The 20,885-nt window shown below is 37.6% G+C and overlaps 1 protein-coding gene and 1 non-coding gene across 4 annotated transcripts in view; one reads left to right on the top strand and one right to left on the bottom strand.

Moving 5' to 3' along the window:
* chn1 (chimerin 1) overlaps window positions 1-15,595 on the bottom strand; it is a 28,781-nt gene extending 13,186 nt beyond the window's left edge. The window contains exon 1 of one of the 3 annotated variants that reach the window (XM_080290405.1): window positions 15,493-15,595. In XM_080290405.1, coding sequence (XP_080146531.1) covers window positions 15,493-15,518 — 26 coding nt within the window. In that variant the 5' untranslated portion in view covers window positions 15,519-15,595. Of the gene's footprint in view, window positions 1-1,283; window positions 1,412-15,492 lie in introns of those variants that run through there. The other 2 variants (XM_026145420.2, XM_080290406.1) reach the window with 2 other exon arrangements.
* On the top strand, window positions 3,449-3,530 carry trnas-cga (transfer RNA serine (anticodon CGA)). The gene has a single exon. It is a non-coding gene; the product is annotated as a tRNA-Ser (tRNA).
* Window positions 15,596-20,885: the final 5,290 nt, after the last annotated feature.

Here is a 20,885-nt window from a genome sequence, read left to right as displayed (position 1 = left end):
AACTCTGAATGCAGAGAGACCCACACTTAGCCACTGGAGGCTGCAGCAAAGCCCTGACAGAGCATCTCAAGGAGGAAAAATAACACTTGGTATGCCAATTTTAGACTTCATTCTATACCTCATGCGAGTTTAAAAACAACCCCTCTATTTGCAATTATGTTAGTTTGCAATTCCTAAACTGTAAATCCAACTTTTCTGTAGAGCCTCTTGAATTAAAGCTGAAAATCTCCAGTTCTATTACATCTTAACTGTTTGATATAAAATCCACTGCAGTTGTGTACAGAGGCAAAACTACAAAACTGTGCCTTTGCCCAACAAATTATGGATTTACCTGTAAAATCTTAGAGTACAGGCCACTAATATCAGAACTAGGAACAGAAAACTTTCTGCAGAATTAAATGTGTGGCACAACAAGAAAGAAATTCATTGTCAGTAGTCTTGTTACTTAAGCACTGTGTAGCTATCTACAGTAAATGCATAAAATAGCGTCATGGTGGAGAAAGATTTTCACAATGTGAATCAGAAGTACCGAAAGACTGTGCATGGCTAAAGCTTCACTGCCAGGAAATACCACATATGCATAAGATGCAGCACAAATGCATGCCTTTTTTTTTTTTTTTGCTGGGCCTGCAAGAAACCCAGAACAAATTACACTGGCACAAATAGATTACCTGCATGTGGCTGGAACAGTCTGTGCTGTGACACTGATTTATGGTAGGCTGCTATCACATTTTGCTATTCACACTGCAAGGTCAAAACATACATGTGGCAAGCTTTAAGTGCACAGAAACAACAGTATAGAGTGGGTTACAGCATCTGTGCAATTGTCTACTTGGCTGTAATTTTACAATTTATTTATTTATTTATTTTTTAAATAGGAATCAATTTTTGCCGCGATTTAAAGGAAATTCTAGATTACAAAGGAAATCACTCCTGATGGATGCAGGAGCTCTGAGAGTAGAAGTGCAGGCTGAAAATGTCAGATATGGTGCTGAATGTCATGGTCACTCTGCTTCAGTGGCGTGGAAGAAAATCAGTGATCACACTTCTGCCGCACACAGGGACCTAACGCCAGAATAAAAACATCTTCTGTTCTGCTCTATGTTTACCTGAACTGAAAGTTATATTAAACTGTAATATCAATAGAACAAAATTAAACACATAGCACTTTATGTTAATTTATTATCAGTAGTGGGTGTCCCACAGCCAATCTAAACTCACAGCTACCGGCAGTCATCAGCAAATACTGTCATCAATCCTGTCTGGAGAAACAATTTGCTTACCTCAAACTCATCTACCCAGGAATCACCTTCTGTTACAGAGAGCGACTGGTTATTACATAGGAATGAGAAATGATTGCGAAGAATAATTAAAAGGCTTGAATCGTCCTTTATCTCTTTGTGAGGTTCTGCTGAGAGACGCCCCCACCGCCCCTGCAACATCAGTGTGAGTATGTGTTTAGAGCATGATGAATGAGTCATTGTGCTTCAGCTATTTTGGCAACAGAGTGATGATGATGGTACTAGATGAGTTAGTTAATGCCTCAAATATTCGGTGAGCTTTCAAGTGTCTTAAAAGAGAAATCCTGTGCCAGTGGAAAATCTTTAAAAAAAGAGTCATCTTCATCTACTTTTCCATCAACAAAGGATTTCATCAGTTAAAGCTTTTGGATAATTTTGTTTCTTCTTTTTAAAAAGAAAGAAGTTAGTTTCAAAATGTAAAGCTTGATAACACCCTTCGCTGTAAAATCAGAGTAGCAGGTTTGCTTACTGTTTCCTGCACAAACAATTTCCTACACCAAATTACAACACTGTGTTATACGTAAGATTCACGTTGCTAAATGCTTTTTTGCCATTTCACTGTTATTTTAGGCTTCTTGTTGTGCACAGTTAATTGCCACAAAATGTAATTGCCTGTTTTTATCCCTAAATGGATTTAAGTCGTGCTTAAATTCTGATATGAATCTGATGATCTGGTTGGATTTTCCCCACACAACCATCTCTTTTAAAGATGGTCTGAAAAAAAGAAAGGGCCTCAGTTGCGGTTCATATTATAAAGAGTTACCAAGAGAAAATATCCAGTGAGCAGCAGTCCAGGGAAAAATTCCCTTGTTGGAGTCATAGGTCAGAGGAGAATGGCCACACTGTTTCGGGATGATAGGAAGGCAATGGAAACTCAAATAATCACTCATTACAACAAAAATTTGCAGAAAAGCATCTCTGAAGATACAACACATCAAAACTTGGAGCAGGCGGCCTACAGCAGCAGAAGAGCACATCAGGTGCCTCTTCTGTCAGGTAAGAACAGGAAACTGAGGATACAAATGACACAGGCTCTCTTAAATCCTCTTGGCACACTTTGTCTCCCATAGTAACAAGATGACATTGTTTAAGTGGCAGAGCCCTCTTGAGTAATGTTGTTGACTAAGTCCATCACTTTGTGACCAGAGTGCAACCACCTTCTGTTGGCTGCTTCAGCAGAATAACACATCATGTCTCAAAGCTCACAAAGTTGAAGATATGCAATGAAGAATTTAGTTAAAGCAAAAGTGGGTCAACCTCAGTATTAGAAAGTGTAACCAATGATGTGCATGTTATTCTCTCCTTTATATTGTGTTCTTAAAACCCAAATACAATTGTTCAACAGTATTACACTAAAGGTACTAAATGCCTGCTGAACTGTATGGATGAATGCCTTTTAGTGAGAGTGCCCATTGTGTAACATCTGAAGTAGGACATGGCATGCTGGTCTCATAATCACAGACTATGGTGCAGCTATATATTTTTCACAGTTATATAACTGTACTTTACTCCTCCGCCTCACTGGACAGGGGAAAGATAGAACTCTGTGCAGTTCCCTGATTTCATGATTAGTTCGCTCAGGTTTGGTTATATCAGGAACAGAAAGCAAACCTGGAGATGTAAAATGAATCAGGGTTTATAATAACATCCAACATCATGGTATATCCTCCGGTTATGCCAGTTGCCGTGAAGGTATTTTGATATTGTTTGCATTTATGGCTGAATGAAGTGAAGAGTACTCAGAAAGGCCCCGACTACAGCATTAGAAAGCTTCAACATTCAGTCCAAATTTCTAGAAAAAGAAAATTATATTCAAATAGAAGAATCTGAGTATTGTTTTGATAATAGTAAAATAAAAAATCCAAGCATTTAGAGAAAATATTGTAATTCAGTATATACAAGTAAAAACACAAAAATACAAAGACACAAACTTCTAGTAATAAATCAGAGAAAACCAGTTACTTTAATTTAAATGTACAATTTTTCAGTTATCAGCTGATTTTAATCCAACACAACTCAGGTAAGTAAAAAGTCAAGGCTCCACAGAGGTGTCTGAAATCTTAATTCCTTCCCATTTCCACTGCTTGCGAAGATAATTCATATTGTATGAATATGATTTATGATAAATCATAAACATGTGTGCTGTAGTCGCGGTGGCCGAGAGGTTAAGGCGTTGGACTCGAAATCCAATGGGGTTTCCCCGCACAGGTTCGAACCCTGTTCGTGACGATAAAGCTTTACTGAATTTCCCGGAGGAACCTACCTGAAAGATTAATAAAGTCCTATCTATATACTTTAAGGTGTGGTTTGGTTGTGATTGGCAAGTCTTTTCCTTATGAATGTGCTACATTCTTGGTTTCTTACTCAGAGCCACCGCTCCTTCGGCCGCAGGCTCTAAAACAGCTGATTACAAAGAAATGGTTAATGTCCATTTAGATACAGTCCCTCTGTGCTGAACTTAAAGTGACGTGCGGAGGAGTTTGACTGGCCTGCATAGAGCCTTACCTCAACTCAATCCAGCACTTAAGTGGTAAATCAGTTGTAAACATTCATTTTCTTAGTAAGTGTTGAGAGGCATGGACACAAACCATGTCTGTCACACTAGATGAGTGAAGTGTATCTTTAAATAACAATAGAGCCAATAACAGTTTGAAGTTTTCCAAAGGTCAACAAGCAGGTGTTCTGTAACATACAAAAACGTGATTCCTTACCAGCTTCACACCCATGAAAACTATCAGTTCTGTTCACAGACAGTGTGCACTGGAAACCATGTGTGTGCTGCTCTTGTAGCTTGTTTTCCAGTGTTTGGGGACAGGTGGCCCAGAGTCACTTTTTGGCAGCAGGTCTTGACTTTCTGATCAGTAATCTGCTCACTGTCTGCTCTGGCTGGAGGACACAAACCTGTGGAGTGTTGACCATATTGCATCTTATTAGGTTTCACTTTCTGAGGAAGAACAACATCTGTTTGGAGCGTTAGGTTCCCATGAGAGCAGCGTTTCTGAGCCGGTGGACTTCTTTTATCCACCACTGGTTGTCTTACCAGCTGAAATGATCAGACTAGTCCCATGAGTAGGCACTGTTAATAGATATTTCAGAGGTGTTGAGGTATGAATAATTAGATTAGCATCCTTTATACTACATTACAGGGAAAACATGTTGCAATCGTAGCAGCATAGACAGTTCATAATGCTGTATGATATGTTATAAGGTAGAGAAGATAAAAAAAAACCCACTATAATTATCCACTCCGCTATTATCAACATATTAACAGGCTTGTGGTGATGCTGACATACTATAATGCAGGTTCATCATCATAATTATTCACTCATGAAGATATAGTCATATGAGAAAGAACATTTCCACAGGACTCTCTGTAATCCGGTGGAAAAATAAGCCCACTCTGTGATTCGGTAGCTTGTAGAACCTCCTGTGGCAGCAATAACTTGAAGTAATTGTTTTTGTTATCATTTAATCAGTCTTTCATATCATTGAGCAGGAATTTGGACAATTTATGCACAAGTCTATTAATGTCCAGAGACAAGATTTCAGTCAGGTTGAAATGAGGTTGTGGACTTTGGGCCACTGCAACACAATGATTGTTTTCTTCTTGAACCATCCTGTAAATTTACGCTGGTGTTTGGTATTATTAGCCTGCTGCATACCCAGTTTCAGCCAAGCTTTAGCTGACAGACCTGTAGTCTCACATTTGACCTTTAGAATGGTCTTCATACATTTGATTGGCAACATCTGGCTGATTTATACCATCTAAATTCCTTTGAAAGCACCAGGGGTGTACAGGACTGCGCAGAGTCCTGTGAAAATTTGGTTTTTACACAGCTGTATAATCAGATTTCCTGGTAGCGTAATATTTACTAGTCAGAAAACGCTAAAGTGTGTGAACCAGAAACACCTAGGGCTTGCTTACCTTATCTGCCTGAGATCATAAAAAGTGATTATTTCACTGTAGCACGGATTCTCACTACTGAAATCAGAGCAGTTCATCTTGAAATAAAGAAACTAATTAAGAACTTACTTATATAAAAAAAAATAGCTCAGTTTGTTAAATTAAAATAAATAAATCAACCCCTGTATTTTTCATCAGTTTCCAATTTTCGCATCCATGTGAAAATGAACAAAGCTACTAAAATCATGAAATAAAAACAACATTTTAAGCAAGCATGTGACTTGTCTAGTGATCATTTTTAGATTTTAATTCAAATTAGACCAGCTGGGATGCTTGATGTTTTGCCATAATCTGTTTTAATGAATATAGTACTATATTTTGTAAAATATTTAAACAAAAAACAATATTAAAATGGCAAAAGTGAGTGGAGGAAGGATCAAGAAATTAGACAACCAGTCACTTTATGTGCTGAGGAATCAGCTTTGAGAATTCTTTCTTAAAGCTAAACATGGGCTACTGTGTGATCCAGTTTGTAGTTACAGGGAATTATCCGTTATTAAGAATGTTGTTAGCAGTGGTACAAAAGTTATACTAACTGCAATTCTCCTTATGCTGCAACATTGTAGTATCATGGCAGCTGGCAAAGGCAAGATGATTGACATTGATTGCCGCATAAACAAGCCAACTGATAGATATATGTATTTATATCCATCCAAAACAAGGCATTTGGCTTGAGGCAGTTTTCAAATCAGCAGGCCATGAATATCAAATCATTCAGAATTACGCAGAAGAGAGCGACTGGCGGACATCTGGTCGACTGGTGCTTGTGCTCTGCTGCCTGCTTGTTAGCATATCAGAGAGAGAGAGAGAGAGAGAAATGCATCTTTCAGCCAGAGACAGAAAATAGCACGTAGCATATGTTTCCAAAGAAGAACAGATCATTTAAACAGAGATTATTGTTTTATTTGAACATTTCAGAAAAGTGCCTTCAGTTTACATAACCTCCAGAAGAACACATGCATGAGCCAGTTTTAGACAGAGCTCCTCTTTGTTTTTAACTGATGAAGTTGAAAACAAACCACCCCAACCGCTCCACTCTGAGCCACCGCCACTGTTATCCAACCTTGTTTATGAGTCCCCTGTGCTGCGAGAATACGTAACGCACACTGCAGGAGAAAGGGAGGGTTTGCTACAGAATTTTTTCAACTGGAAAGATCGCCCTGAACCATCTTCCATCCTCTGAATTTATTTCAAGACGATGTGAAATTGTCACTTTCTACGTAAGTGAAGCAAGGACAATTGCGCTCATTGTCGACATGCTGCCTTGCTTGCCGTCGGCTGGTTGCCTGCATGTTTTCAGAGGAATGCATTATCCTGAAGAGGCCTGTCTCTTTGAGCTCATTTACCATCCCCTGTATTCATCAAAAGATGAAGCTCAAACTCAAAATGGAAGAAAGATTTCATATAAATAAGCAAATATTATTCACTTTGTACATAAATTAAGAAAGAGGCAGATACAGATAAAGAAAAGGTGGATTGTACAGTTATCTTTTTTTTTTTTCATTACAAAAATCCAATTTTTTACTTTCATTTTCATGATACTGTAGGTATCTTAAAAATGTGTCTAAGGTCCAGCCAGAATCCTAAGTATTTAAAACAAAATCAATAGTTTCAGTTTTACGACTATGAAGAGAATGGAGGCTACTTTTAGGTGACCTTATGAATATCATAGACTTAATTTTACTGAAATTTAAAACAAGCTCATGCTTGATAAGAGATTTTTGAAATGTATCAAAACCAGACGAGATTTGCAATGTTCAGTTTAAACAACAAGCGAGTGGAATATATAATAGTGTCATCTGCATAAATACACATATTACAGTTTTGGCTGGTAGAGATAATATTGTTTGTACACAAGGTGAAAAAAAAAAACAGATCCAAGAATGGTTCCCTGTGGAACGCCTGTTAAAATGACCTGAACCCTCCTCTACATGAAACCATTTAGAGAACTCTTAATCTAAGAGTGAGTCAATCTATTGACTGAGAATATATTGATGCCATGAATCGAATGTTTCTGATAGATCAGTGATCCACCTAAAGCTGATAATCTTTAAGCGTTTCAGTAATATTACTGAGTAGACATGATGCAGCTGTTGTGGTACTGTGACATGCTCTACTAATATACATTTTTAGTTTACATCAAAAAGTAACTTTCTGTCGCAATATCCCATAAATAACTTAGTTTAGCCTTAGCTTCTCATATGCAGCCCTACATTTCAGATTGACAAGACAACACCAAAAGGTCATCTAGGTAGCCATTCTTGAGTTTACTGTTAAATTATATGATCAGTATTAGTTGATAGATTTATTTTTGCAGTGAAGTTTTAACTGACTTTTAAATCCTGATTTTTTCTTTTCTTTCCTCTTTTTTGTGTTTCTTTTAAGCTTGACAAACTAACGTTTAGGAGAAAAAAAATGACACATTATTCCTCTCACAGTGTTGGCTGACTTTAGGAAATGTTACGCATATTTTTTTTTATTAATGACTTTTTTCTTTTCTAAAAGTACATATAACCCATCCATGATGGCTGAAAAAGTCAAGGTTCAAACTCGTGGCCTTATAAACAGTATCCAATAATGACAATGACATGAACAAACACTGAATCTCAACAGGCACAAGTCAAGATAGCAAACCACATAAAGCAGAAACCCGTTTTGTCTCCTGAGCTGACATACGAATGGTTTCCCCGTTGGGAAACCACCGATGTGGAAACAATTTTTCATTTTGATTATCGGGTTCTCTTTTTGTGCTCCTTCTGCCAAGCATCTCCACAAGTCTGACACTGATGCTATTCAGATCATTTCTAAGAAGCTCAGAATTGATTATAAATGGATCAAATGACAAATGCAGGGTGCTAAAAAATATTGTTTTGCATGCAAAATAAATATACATTTTCCTGGCACTGTAAGAACTCCACCATGTAACGACACAGTCAGCTACTGCACACAATGCACAGCTCATTGAGCTGGCTATCTTTACAGGGGCTGGCTTATGATGTGGATAGAATGATGGTGGTTAACATCAACCTAATTCCCCTGTTATTACTTCTCTTTCCAGAGAAAAGATGAGAAGTACAATTTAAGACCTGACCCAACATAAAAAAAAGCATTAGGTTTGTTTGCAGCGTGACAAAAATGTAATAAAAAGCTCAACGTGTCATTAAAATGTCTGCATCGATCAATATCTGTCAGGCTTACATCTACCAGAACTGCAGGTTTACACAGGGACCAGCCAGAGTGTGTCATGATTACAGGAACAGCTGCTGACACGAACCTGCAATATTAAGTCATTATATTGATATTAAACAAATCTTACTATAGTCTTGAGAATTATCAGGGTAGGGTTCATTTTACATAGAAATAGGGGAAAGATGGCAGTGTCTTTTACTCGCTTTACCTTTCTTTTTTCCCCCCAAATACATATATTACAAATGCCAAAAACAGAACATGATCCAATGACATTTAGTTTCTTTGAAGACATACATCTCAGTCAGTGGCATAACTCCCCTGAAATAATTAAAGCTAAACAATTTACATTGTACATACGAGTTTTTAAAAAAGTGAAAAATTTTATGGTAATTTGGGTAAACTAACCCATTGGCAAATCTTATTTTATCAGAATTTCACAGCTCATAGAAAGAATAATATCTGTGTATTTCTGCATCTCTGGGCATGTAAACAGGATGAAAGTTATCATCCATGAAAGGTTAGAATAAGAGATCTTTTTGATATCAGACAAAGATGATATCTGACTCCAAAGCAGTTTAAAAATTCCTGAAAGGCTGTCTTAAAGCACAAGCAGTAATTAGCCATCACTTCATTTAATGGGGGAATGTTAAAACAGTGATTAGCCTGTCTTTGTTGACTTGATTAATTCATTCGCTGGCGTGAAAGCAAGCAGCTGCAAGTCTGCTAATCAGTGGCAACAATCATCACAACACTGTAATCTTAATGACTATCTGAGTGAGGAAAAGATAATATTCAGCAAAGAACTATCGATCATCTTTTTTTTTAGACAAAAGCATATCAAATCTACATATATATTTTTACATTTAAACGTGTAAAATTGTGACTAAATACATTTTCCACTTGCCAGTAACATGTCTAAGTGTTGTGCCAAGAATGGCTTCGATGCTCTTTATACATCACGTGTTCTGACATCGATGAGTATTCAAACCTCACAAGCAAATTATCACTGAACTGAGTGAAGCAAATAAAAATGAAAGGATTAGAAAAAAATCAGGATGACTCATACTGCAACTAATGAAGCGACTGGAGCTTTAAATTCATGTACGCTGATTCCTGAGAGTTACTCGAAAGGCTTCAAAGGATTAAAGGACAGATGTCTTATGGTTTTAAAGAGATATCATGTGATGATGCCATGTAAAACAAAGGGACGTCCTTTGTTTTACATGGCATCATCGTTTTGCAGATGAGGTTTTCACATAAACTATTGTTCACTAAGTAAAAAGCAAGGTACGGTTCTTAGGAATAAAATACATTTTTATGAACAGTTCTTTTGTCTCTCCTTCTTCGCTTTGACTTACATAACAATGTTGTGACACTATGTCAATGAAAATAATGTTCATACCTACATCCAAATCTTTAAAATTATTTCTACAAAACCGATCAGACAGAATTTTTACCCTAGATAAGTGACATTAACTTAGTAATCAAATCATTCTTCAGTATGGCAACTTTTTTTTGTTGTGCATAAATTATAGTTTCCTATTTTTTGTAGCACAAAAAGAACAAATGACAACGTTAGCATACATACAAAATACATACATGCATAAATGTAGCCACTGTAACATTACCCACAGGATTGCTGTGTTTGAAAAGGATAAAGCCTCAACTTTTACATCATAACATTTTGGGGCCAGAAGGGACCGTATTTAGATGAGAGGGGGGTATGTGGAAGGTTTTCTTAATCTTTGGCAACATTGCACAGACATGCACATCTCTTACACTCTTACAATGAATCTAACAACAAGTAAGCCAAATATTTGCGTATAACATGCCTCAAAGGACTCAGCAACAACACAGTCAGCAGGTCCACTTCAGTGACATGAATTAGTACCCATGAAGCCTAGCAGATAGCTTAACGCCCACCTTTCACTCAGCATGGCCAAGAACACATACAAAATAATACAATACAATAAAAAACGGTGATCCACTGACCAATTGTGCCAAATGGGAAGATTATTAAAAACAGTTTTTTGTACTAGTCTGAAAACGTGCTTATATCTGCTCAAAGGGGCTGGCATTTTTAACATGGCAGTTTATGGTGACTGACTCACTTTTCTAGTTAGTTTCTAGTGGCCATTAGAGGAACTACAGTTTTTGAAACTTCAAAGGTTATACTTGGAAATGATTTTAATTTATGTGAGCAAAGTCCCGATACTGTGTGCTTTGGTTCACTAAAACAAGTGACTCAATTAGATTTCCTAACAATTAACTTAATGTTCAAGAAATTGTTCAGCTTCTCACTGCTCATGATTATATTATTATTTTACATCTTTGGTTTGGTCTTGTTCAATGACTGCAGTCTTGTTCAGCGCGATACTTTTTAAATAAGACAGCTTTGGCTTTTTTAAAGATCCAGTACAAATGCAGCATATTTCAAATCTGCCCACATATATAGAGGCTAAAATACACTTGATTTAGAACATTTACACAACTTTAGCTCATTTAACTTCTACGCTCCAACAGGTCACTGAAATTACACTTAGTAAAAACAGATTTTGATCTTTCTAAATGCAAGTTGGCATTCCACAGCAGGTAAACCTCAACCTTAAATAATAACAATTATAAATGGCTGAAATGTTAAAAGACTGAAGTCAACATTGGCCTGTGCACTGACAAGTATTTTATACCGACAGAGCGCATGTGCATAAAATGACCAAAACCATCAAAGCCTCTCATTTTTTTACTCTCCTAACTTATCTGTGGCTCTCACTGTAACCCCTCATGTTTTCTTTGTTTGTGATTCAACTAAATCATGTCACAAATATATGATTTCACTTTAGAAATAATTTATTGCAAAGTGATTTCACATTGCAAACCTTGCTGTGTCCATATTAAAATAAATTTTGTGCCAAGTATTTATTGCAGTTGAACACTTGTGTGTATGTAAAAAAAATTCAACATATATTACTGTAATGACTCATACTTTGCAATGTGCTTATTATAGCAAGTACAGACATAAGCTTAATAAGCTTTATTTAGCTACTCTACATTGGGATTTGGATGTGGGCACGATTTTTAAGTATGTTTTCAGATAATATTAAAAATGAAAAAAAAGGTAAAATATTGGTAAATTGATATGCTTATCAATTAACACAACTGCTTTTGTATAAAAGTGACAGTATATCTCCTGAAATCCTGACTGCTCTTCAAAGAGCTCAGTGTTTGGATTCACAGCACTGCACAACAAATCCAAAGTGATTTCTGTTGCCTCTGTAGGTCTGTCACGCAGACACAATCCTCGTTTCATCTTGATAGTTCGGTTTATGAGCACGAGAAGTGCTGTATGTGCGTTATTACAACCAGTAAACACAGTGACCTCGCAGTCCCTGGTGTCATCTGATAAGCCAAAGTAATCAAGCTCCCCCTCATGAGATGCCCTCATTAGCTTAAACATTTGATAGCTGAATCTTGGGTTAGCAGCCTCTTCTCCTATAATCCCATTAGCTTCATCAAGCTCAGGCCTTACTGGTGGAGGAAATGGCTGCCAAATTGTGTGCATCTGGAACATATTTTCAGAGTCCACATAAGGATTTCTGAAATTCACATCTGGGCAAAGCTGTTTTAAAGCCATTTAGCAGATTTATGGAAATCCCATTAAAGTGTAACTGACTGAAGTCAGTGCTGTTGAAATTGGAAGATACAATGTTGTGACAAAAATTGCCTGGGCTCATTTTTGAAAACGACGTCCTATGAATAAATTGTAGAAGCACAACTGTAAAAAAGAGAAAGAGAGAGTTTGAAAAGACAGATGCCTGATGACCTCACTCCTTGTGGCCATTGATGAAAACGAGTTAACAACTTCATGAAATACATTAGGATAAAAAAAAATAAAGCAGCACAATGCATCCTGGTTGCTGTAAAGCAGAGTGACAGCAGGAAATAGGTGCTTTGCATATTGTCTTCCCTAATGGGAAATTCTCACTTACCTGCAAGGTCATTTTCACACATGACTGCTTCATAGATTTAAAGGGCATTGTAAGGCAGATATTTAGAAATCATACTAAATATTTGTTTTTGATATCTAGAATAAATTTGTATTTTCACTGAAAAATGCAAAGCAGAAAAGAAAAACAGCTTGTTGGGGGATGTGGGATGCTGCAATGAAAACAACAGCAGCCGATCTTTCTCAGATCTTTCTCAGAGCTGTGTCTTTTATGACATTCACTTTGAATTAACTCCATATGATGCCCAAACAATTAGCTAAATTAATATTTAATTAAGCCTCATATTTAATTACGATTAATCGTAATATTTAATTACGATTAAATATGAGGCTGCATCTGCACCAACACTGTAACCGCGATAAAGCCAGTGCACCCATGTTTAGCAGTTGTAATACTTACAGTGTTTGCCACCTTACTTTGAGGAGAATGAATGCTAATGGAAGCACAGCTGAAGCTGCTGGGTATGTCAGTCCTCCATGAGGGACCCTGATGGTACAGTATTTGCCAAAATCATCAGTCTATCCTGTGTTTTAAACTATTTCAGTTTAAAATATATATATTTTTTAAAATGTGCCAGAGAGCGATGGGCGTGTGGCAAATAACCATGTCTATAAATCTGATGAAGGAAAAGCTTAAAAAGCTTAAACTTGTGACAGACACACATCAGCATTGCCAGGCCCAGACCTATCCTGCTGGCATAGCTTAAAGGATGTGTAAGTACAATGTGAAAAATTCTTACAAACAACATGACACATAAATATAAATGCAACATCCATTAGCTATATAAATGTAACAGTAAGGTGTGTTATTTCTATAGCGCCAAATCACAATAACAGTGATTTATATATTTTAAGGTAAAAACCCAACAATAATATAGAGAAGCTCCAACAATCAGATGATCCCCCTAAAAGCAAGTGCTCGGCGACAGGGGGAAGGAAAAACTCCCTTTCAACAGGATGAAACCTGAGGCAGAACCAGGCTCAGGGAGAGATGGCCAACTGCCATGACTGGCTGGGAGAGAGGGGAGGAAGACAGGGCAAAGACACAGAGACGCAGAGATTAATACTAACCAATGATTAAATTCAGAGTGATGTTTAAACACACAGTGAGTGAAAGAAGGTGAGTGAAATAGAAACAGTGCATCATGGGGAAGCCCCCAAGCAGCCTAGACCTATTGCAACGTAACTAAGGGGGGTTCGGGGTCATCTGATCTAATCCTAACTATATGCTTTATCAAAAAGAAAAGTTTTAAGCCTAAAAGCAGATAAGATGATCTGTCGCCTTAATCCAAACTGGGAGCTAGTTCCATAGAAGAGGGGCCTGAAAGCTGAAGGCTCTACCCCCCATTCCACTTTTTTCCTAAATATCCTTGGAACCACAAGCAAGCCAGCAGTCTAAAGAAATAGGCACCAAATACACTGCAATCAGGAGATGACATTGTTTCATACAGTAAGTCATGAAACTGCATTAAAAACAGTCTGCCAACAGCAGTGGGAAACAGTAACAACAATGTTAATTGCTTAACCCACAATCAGCAACAGTTTCTGTAATAATTTTAAATAGTTTTTGCAAGAAAAAAGTTCAGTATGGCTTCTAAATACAAATATTCTCAATTTTTTCCTTCTACAACTATTCAAATCTTAACATTTTGTGCACTGAATAGAAAAGTGACTTCAAAAAACAAAAAGTGTATCAAGGATGAGACTCACATAGGAAATATCCCGTATGTGTTAGAAAAAGCTTGTGGGAAATTTTGTTTTCATGCATTTTTGGCAGAAACGTGTTTAAAGGCCGACAATCCAATGTAACAAAAGAAGGAATCTATCACAATAACCGCCGACCACAACAATGTGCCAGGAGAGCCAGCTCAATAAAACTCAGCGTCCAATATGGCCCGCCATGAAATGATCGACGGTGTAATGAAGAAGCTAATGAGGGGGATCAAGATCGCTGCAGAGCCAATAAATCAACACAACTGTGCCTACAATGATACAGGAGCAATCAGTAATGCTGGTCAGTGCGCAGGGAGCAGAGGGAGGATGGGGGCTGGGGAACGGAGAGGGGAGGCAGACATGGGGGTTGACACTTTAATGCAAGTCAATGTCTAGAATATCCTGGTTTTATTTGTCTTTTAGAAAAGCATAGCTTCAGTGTGAAGTCAGCACCTAATGGGGAAATCATTCAGTAAAAACTTCCTGTCTAAATATATATAAATGTGATAATCACTACAATTATATTTTTGATGGGACTTTTCCAGGTAAAGACTGTCCTTGGATCCTGTCTGAAAAATCAATACGGCTCTGCTCTGATCAGCACACTGTGAGGAAGATTCCCAAGCGTAAGCAAGTTGAAGCAGAAGGTCAATCAACACTTCAGTCCAGATGCATCTGCAGGGAGGCACTTAAACAGCACCTTTTTGAAATCATTTAAAAATCATTAGTCCTCGTGCTGAAATCAGAGGACAGTCCGCCTCTGTTTCAGTCAATACTGATCAATTATTAATTGCAAATATTTACAGAGTGGGACTGAAAAAAAACTTTTTTCTTCCTCACAACAAATCAACCAAGGTTGGCATGTTTCTGTAGTTAGAGTACGTTGTAGCTAACACATACCAGAGCTGCTGGTCAAACCATAGCCACAAGGGTGACCAGGAAACTATTTTCACCCCAAAATCAATACACATTAGGCACTGTAGTGTAGTGATTCTCAGACTAGGGGTCTTGACCTTTCTACAGAGATAACTAGAGAGCAGCTCATTTTGGGAGGAGGGAATACAAAACAACTATATGTATATATAAGAAACATAAAATCTCAAGCCTGAATTCACTCACAATAAAAAAAAAATAGTGAAAAGGTTCCACCAAAAATCATTAAGGGCAATAAATGCCGCCAGCAGACATCAAAAAGCCAATCACATGATCACAACTCATTGCATTTAGGTATGTAGACACGGTCAAGATGATCTGCTAATATTCAAACTGAGATTCGAAACGGTGACCAGGGGTGATGTAAGTGACTTTGAATGTGCTCTTACCTGCTGGGATTTTCCCACACAACCATCTCTAGGGTTTACAGAGAAAGATTTTAAAAAGAGAAAATGTCCAGTGCGCGGCATGTTTCTAGGTGAAAATGGTTTGTTGATACGTGGGGTCAAAGGAGAATGGCCAGAGTGCTTCGAGCTACTTTGAGCTGATAGGAAGGCAAGAGCAGCTCAGATAAACTCATTTTAACCAAGCTATGCTTGAAAGACCAAATCTGTCCCTTTTTGACCACAGTGTGTGCTCAAATGGCTTCCACAGTCACCAGATCAGACAGTGAGCGCGAGAGTCCATGCAGGTACCCACAATTGCAGAGTATTTACATTGTAAATACTATTATATTATATTTTCTTTGTTATTTACTGTGCTAAGTGCCTTCCTTTTACTTTATATCTTATACTTTTACCACGGTTATTTATTACTATGCTGCTTCTTGTTTTATTGCTGCTGGCCTCTGTGAGCTACCAAACAAATTTCATTGCATAACTACAATGACAATAAAGTTCTTCTTATCTTATCTTAAAATGTGTCTATATAGTAACAGTGAGCGTGTACCCTGGGCAGTGGACATCAAGCAGACCTGTATAACAGGAATGACTATTCATCTGTGGGACCTCCAGCTGTCTTTACTCACAAAATCAAGCGATAAAGGGTAAAACCTGCATTACTTTTAATGCCCAGAAGAAGAAAACTGTGTTTGTCAAAAGAGTTAAGATTGTTTAGAACTCTATTGGAAAACAGTCCTCCCTTGTTTTATCACCTCAGTAAACACAATGGATTAGTTTATGGGCGCCGTCAGCAATTATAATTCCTACTAAATGCTTAACTTTGCACATCAGTAAATAATTCCTTTGGTTTCGCATACAGAGCTGCTCCACACTCAGTATGTCTGGTTCTTAAAAACTAAGATGACGACACCAAAAACGCTCAACCTGAGGCTTCATGGCCACACTAATAGCTGGAGATGTCCCTTTACAGTCTTTCTGCGTATAAACTATTAATGGAAATCTATCTTATGAGAAGCTGTGTAAATGTTATTAGAGTTCAAATATTGGATTTTATGCTACTTTATATTAACTGTCAGTTGTTAAAGTTTTATAGTTTCATTTTTAAAGTTCTTTTTTGTTTTTGAGTTTCAATTAGTTTAAAGGTTTTTTTTTTCTCTGTTTAGTTTTTATTGTTTAAAAATGTTTAGTTTTAGTTCAGTTTGTATTCATGTCAGTGTTAGTTTTAGTCCTTTGACATAGAGGACATGTGCTGGAAGCAATATTTAGGAAAAATCAGTACATGTATTAAATAAAAACAAAGGCCTTCTTTAAAGCATTTGACTCTTAGTCTTATAGACATCCAGAGTCTCAATAAACATGCTCATCAAAGCCTCAGGCAGGTTCTTCGATCTAATACATTTACTTTTATTTCAGTTCACTAACACCCCTTTTCACATCACGTTTTGACAGTTTAGTTGTTCATTATGATGAATTGCTACCACTGTAACCCTATATATTTGACAGAAAATAGGGGAATGCATAATATCCCCCCTTTAAATAAATACTTCAAATGCATGACCAAACAGGTACATGTACACTGAAGTATTAAGGCAGGGAAATAGTACTTCTTTGAGCAAAGACTAGATGCTGATTAAAGAAGACAACCTTCAGCTCTGTGTGAGTTTTTCCAGCGTGCACAGCCTTTGTGCCAACACAGCTGAGAGTGGACCTGACCAACATTAAATATTCATAACAAAATAGGCAAAATCATATGCAAGGCAGGATTTAGTATAGGCTAAGTACTGCATATACAGTGTTAAGCCTACTATTGTGAATAGACCTTCATGCATAATAATGCCAGTAAAGGCTAATGGTGGAGGGGCATCCTGGTGCCTGCAGATGCACCATGGAGAGCCAGGTGCCCAGGGGAGGGATTGGCAGAGTCGAGCTCACTCAACACACATGCAAATGCCTGTTGGGGATTTCCCTCCACTGTGCACTTAGCGATAGCCATGCAGATATACCCCTATAATGCTGTTACATAGATGAACATCCCTGGTGACAGACCCTGATGCCATGCCCAGTTGCCCTCCATTCAAGAGCAAAAGCAAACACACACTCAGTCTGAAAACATGCAGAGGTTGCCAACTGAAAATAATGAGCAGATATCAGTATTTGCAGAAATAACATATTAAATCTGATCAAGACTTTAATTAAATGATCCAGACCATGTGTGGAAGAAATATTTAATTCAATGCATTTAAATGACAATAGAGTCTGTCTTTGCAGGGCGCTGCAGGCAGCTTGTATTGTGTCCCATGTTTGATTTGGGACCCAACCAGTGTATTTACATAATCTGAATTAAATGTAAATCAAGCCGTTTCATCTGCCTGCATCAGTCTCCCTGGATTTGAGGGGTTAAAAAGCGTGTGCTCAAAAACAGCACCTCTCAGCATGGTGGGTGGGGGTGATCCCCATTGTTGAAAAATCTGGAGTTAAAGGCCTGGAGCCTCTTCATTTCAGCTTCCTCTGCGTTTTTAAAAATCTAGCCCAGATGCCCCCTTGAAGGAAAAGGGCCATCCAGTTTGTATTTGTGATACAATTCACGTAAATGAGGCAGTTTGGCCTTAATCCTTGCCTAATTAAGTGCCAGTCTGCTGAGGCAGACTGCTAAGGGCCAAAGCGCAATACCTGTCGAATTATGGGAACAGCTGGAGATCAGCAGATCAGCACCACATTATTATCCTGCTCATTTATCGAGAGCCTAAAACAGGGGGACTCTCAACTCCAGTTGGCCGTCTTTATTTCTGTTGCTTTTCTTTCCCAATTAGGCTAATAATTTCCTGGAATCTGATGCTGGGAAAACAAGAAATTCTGTGGATTATTCACCCAAAAAGCTGTAAGACTAACTGTCTGTAAGCTTTTCTTCCCGCTGCAGCAGCCAGAAAATGGCGATACCTCTGAAATGTTCTGCATTAATTAATAAAAAACCTCATCAAATTAGCATTAAAATAATTATGGAATGAATAATGAATAACACCGAGCTGTTTGCCAAGGGGAATTTAATTAAACAATCAAAATTCTGTGTGTGGTGAAACAGTTCACGGTGGTGCTCTGCTTTTCTTCAGTGCTTTGATTTACTGTCGAATATGCAGGAGGTGCTCTAAGATTATACACTTCCAGCTTTGTAAAAATATACTGAAGCATCCAGGAAAAGTGTTATAAGCCAGTGCTGTGACCTACATAGTAGAATTTACAATTGTCCCTCTGTGATCAGCAGCTAATCAAGGCTGCCCTAGTTAGGCAATGTTACTGAGCGCCAGAGTGCAGGCAGTGTTGCCGGGCAAAATTCTGCAAAAGTCTCCTGTACATGAAAAAAACCTTTATCATATAAAGCAAACAGTCTGTTGTTCACCACGTGTTATAAAAAAAAATAATTAAAAAAAGATGAACATGTGTTTATTTTAATGTGGGGGTTGATCTCCCTTAATTTAGAAAACAGTGCTGCTCTTCGGCGATTCCTTTTAACAATAATTTATGTATGTTTTACCATTAGTGGTAGTGGTACATACCTTAAAAGTAAGTCTCTTCTATTGCGTTTGGATGTAACGCCACCTGCTGGCCACTTTGAGCTGGTGCTGGTGAATTAATAAGTCTCATCATAGCCAGTGTAATGGAGCAGTGAGGTATGTAATTAAAGCCTCTAGTTCAACTGCATTTTACAGTAACTTTCTAATAGTTCAATGACTTTTGTGTTTGCATGTAGTTTAAGCAATTTATTAACTTTTTAGTCACTTTGTTTCGTTCGCCAATGTGCTTTGATTGTATAAATTTCTTGTGTTTGCTATTTATTCCTGCTGCCTTACTATTTATATTTTACTCCTGCACACATAACTTTGTTGTACGTGTAAAATTACAATAAAGAGATATTCTATTCTTTTTTCCTACCTACTGAAACTGCACACAATTCTTGGCCATTGCTATTTAAATTTAACTGAACCCTGCAAAAATGTTTCATTCCTCTGAATTTTATCCCTCTTAAAAATCTCAGTTGGGTTGTTTTGAATTAGGGCCTCAATCTTTGAGGAGCTGAAAATCGCCACAAAGATCATCAGCTCATCCATGACTATTTGGGTGTCTTTTAGTCTCAAGTGTTGATTGATGGTATTTAACGTTTAGCATATTCAAGGGATAAATATAGATCGGATATTTTGTTGTGTAAACAAGCTGATACATTTTACAGTGAACTGAGTGCGGGACTGTTCTGGAGTACTGAGTATCTGTACAAGTAATAAGTGTTCTGGGAAATGTTAGATGGACTCATGAGCATATTTGTTATTTCTTTTGATGGGAGTTGTTTGTTTTTTATTAAAAGTTGACATGAACAGCGGTGCAGTAGTTAACACAATGCTTCTCCGCAAGAAGGTCCTAGGTTTGAATCCACTCTGGGACATTTCTGTATGGAGCTTGCATGTTCTCTCTCGGTTCTTCCCACACTCCAAAGACATGCATTGATTTAGTTTATTGCTTATTCTAAATTGGCCATATGTATGAATATTGTCTCAATCCATGCTTTACCCCGGTTACTGTCCCTCCTAAGATAAGTGAAAGAAAATGACAATAGCAGTCAAACTGATACTTTACCAAGGAAAGAAAATGAAAATGAAGCATCACAAGTACAACAAGTACAAGAGCAACCTGCCCCTTTTCTTTGTGGCAAAATATATCCCAAAAAATAAAGAAAAATCACATTTGAATGGAAGGAGGAGGAGGACTTGCTGTGGAAGTGCTGCAAGTGAAGGATGTTGAAGCTGGACTCTAATCCTGCTTCCTGGAGGTTTTATGGCTCAGCACTGATGATGTCAATAAATTCTGCTCAAAGATACTGATTCTTGTGAAAGTACTATCAGCTAAACTCCACACAATAGGGGTGTTAGTGTTCCTAATGAACTGTCATTACTGTGAAAGGGAGATTTTGAAGTTGGGTACAGTTTTCACAGTCATGATTCTGTAAAGTTTAGTGGTTGCGAAGTTCTTTCATTTACTCATAGAGTAAAACATCTGCTAACCTGACCTGAACAAGAACATTAGATTTTAAAAAACACAAGAAACTACAGGGGTGGTGGTAAAATGTTTGAGCATGTATTGTTTAGTCACATATATATATATTTTTTTGCACGGACTCTGGATCACAAATACACCTGCAGATCTTCCACAAGGTGGCAGTCTACACCACAGTAAATGTTCGAGCTTATCACAGCTCTACACTGTGGTTTCATATCTGGGTTTGTCACATACCAAATTACAGATTCGTATAAGAAGCATATTAACGGAGTTTAATCCCACCTGTGCTTAATTCATGTGACATTAATCAGGCAAATTAATCAGAAGCAGAGATCGAC

The sequence above is a fragment of the Astatotilapia calliptera genome, chromosome 16 (genome assembly GCF_964374335.1).
Source record: "Astatotilapia calliptera chromosome 16, fAstCal68.1, whole genome shotgun sequence".
In the NCBI taxonomy this organism is placed as follows: domain Eukaryota; kingdom Metazoa; phylum Chordata; class Actinopteri; order Cichliformes; family Cichlidae; genus Astatotilapia; species Astatotilapia calliptera.
This window is presented reverse-complemented; position numbering and strand designations above follow the sequence as displayed.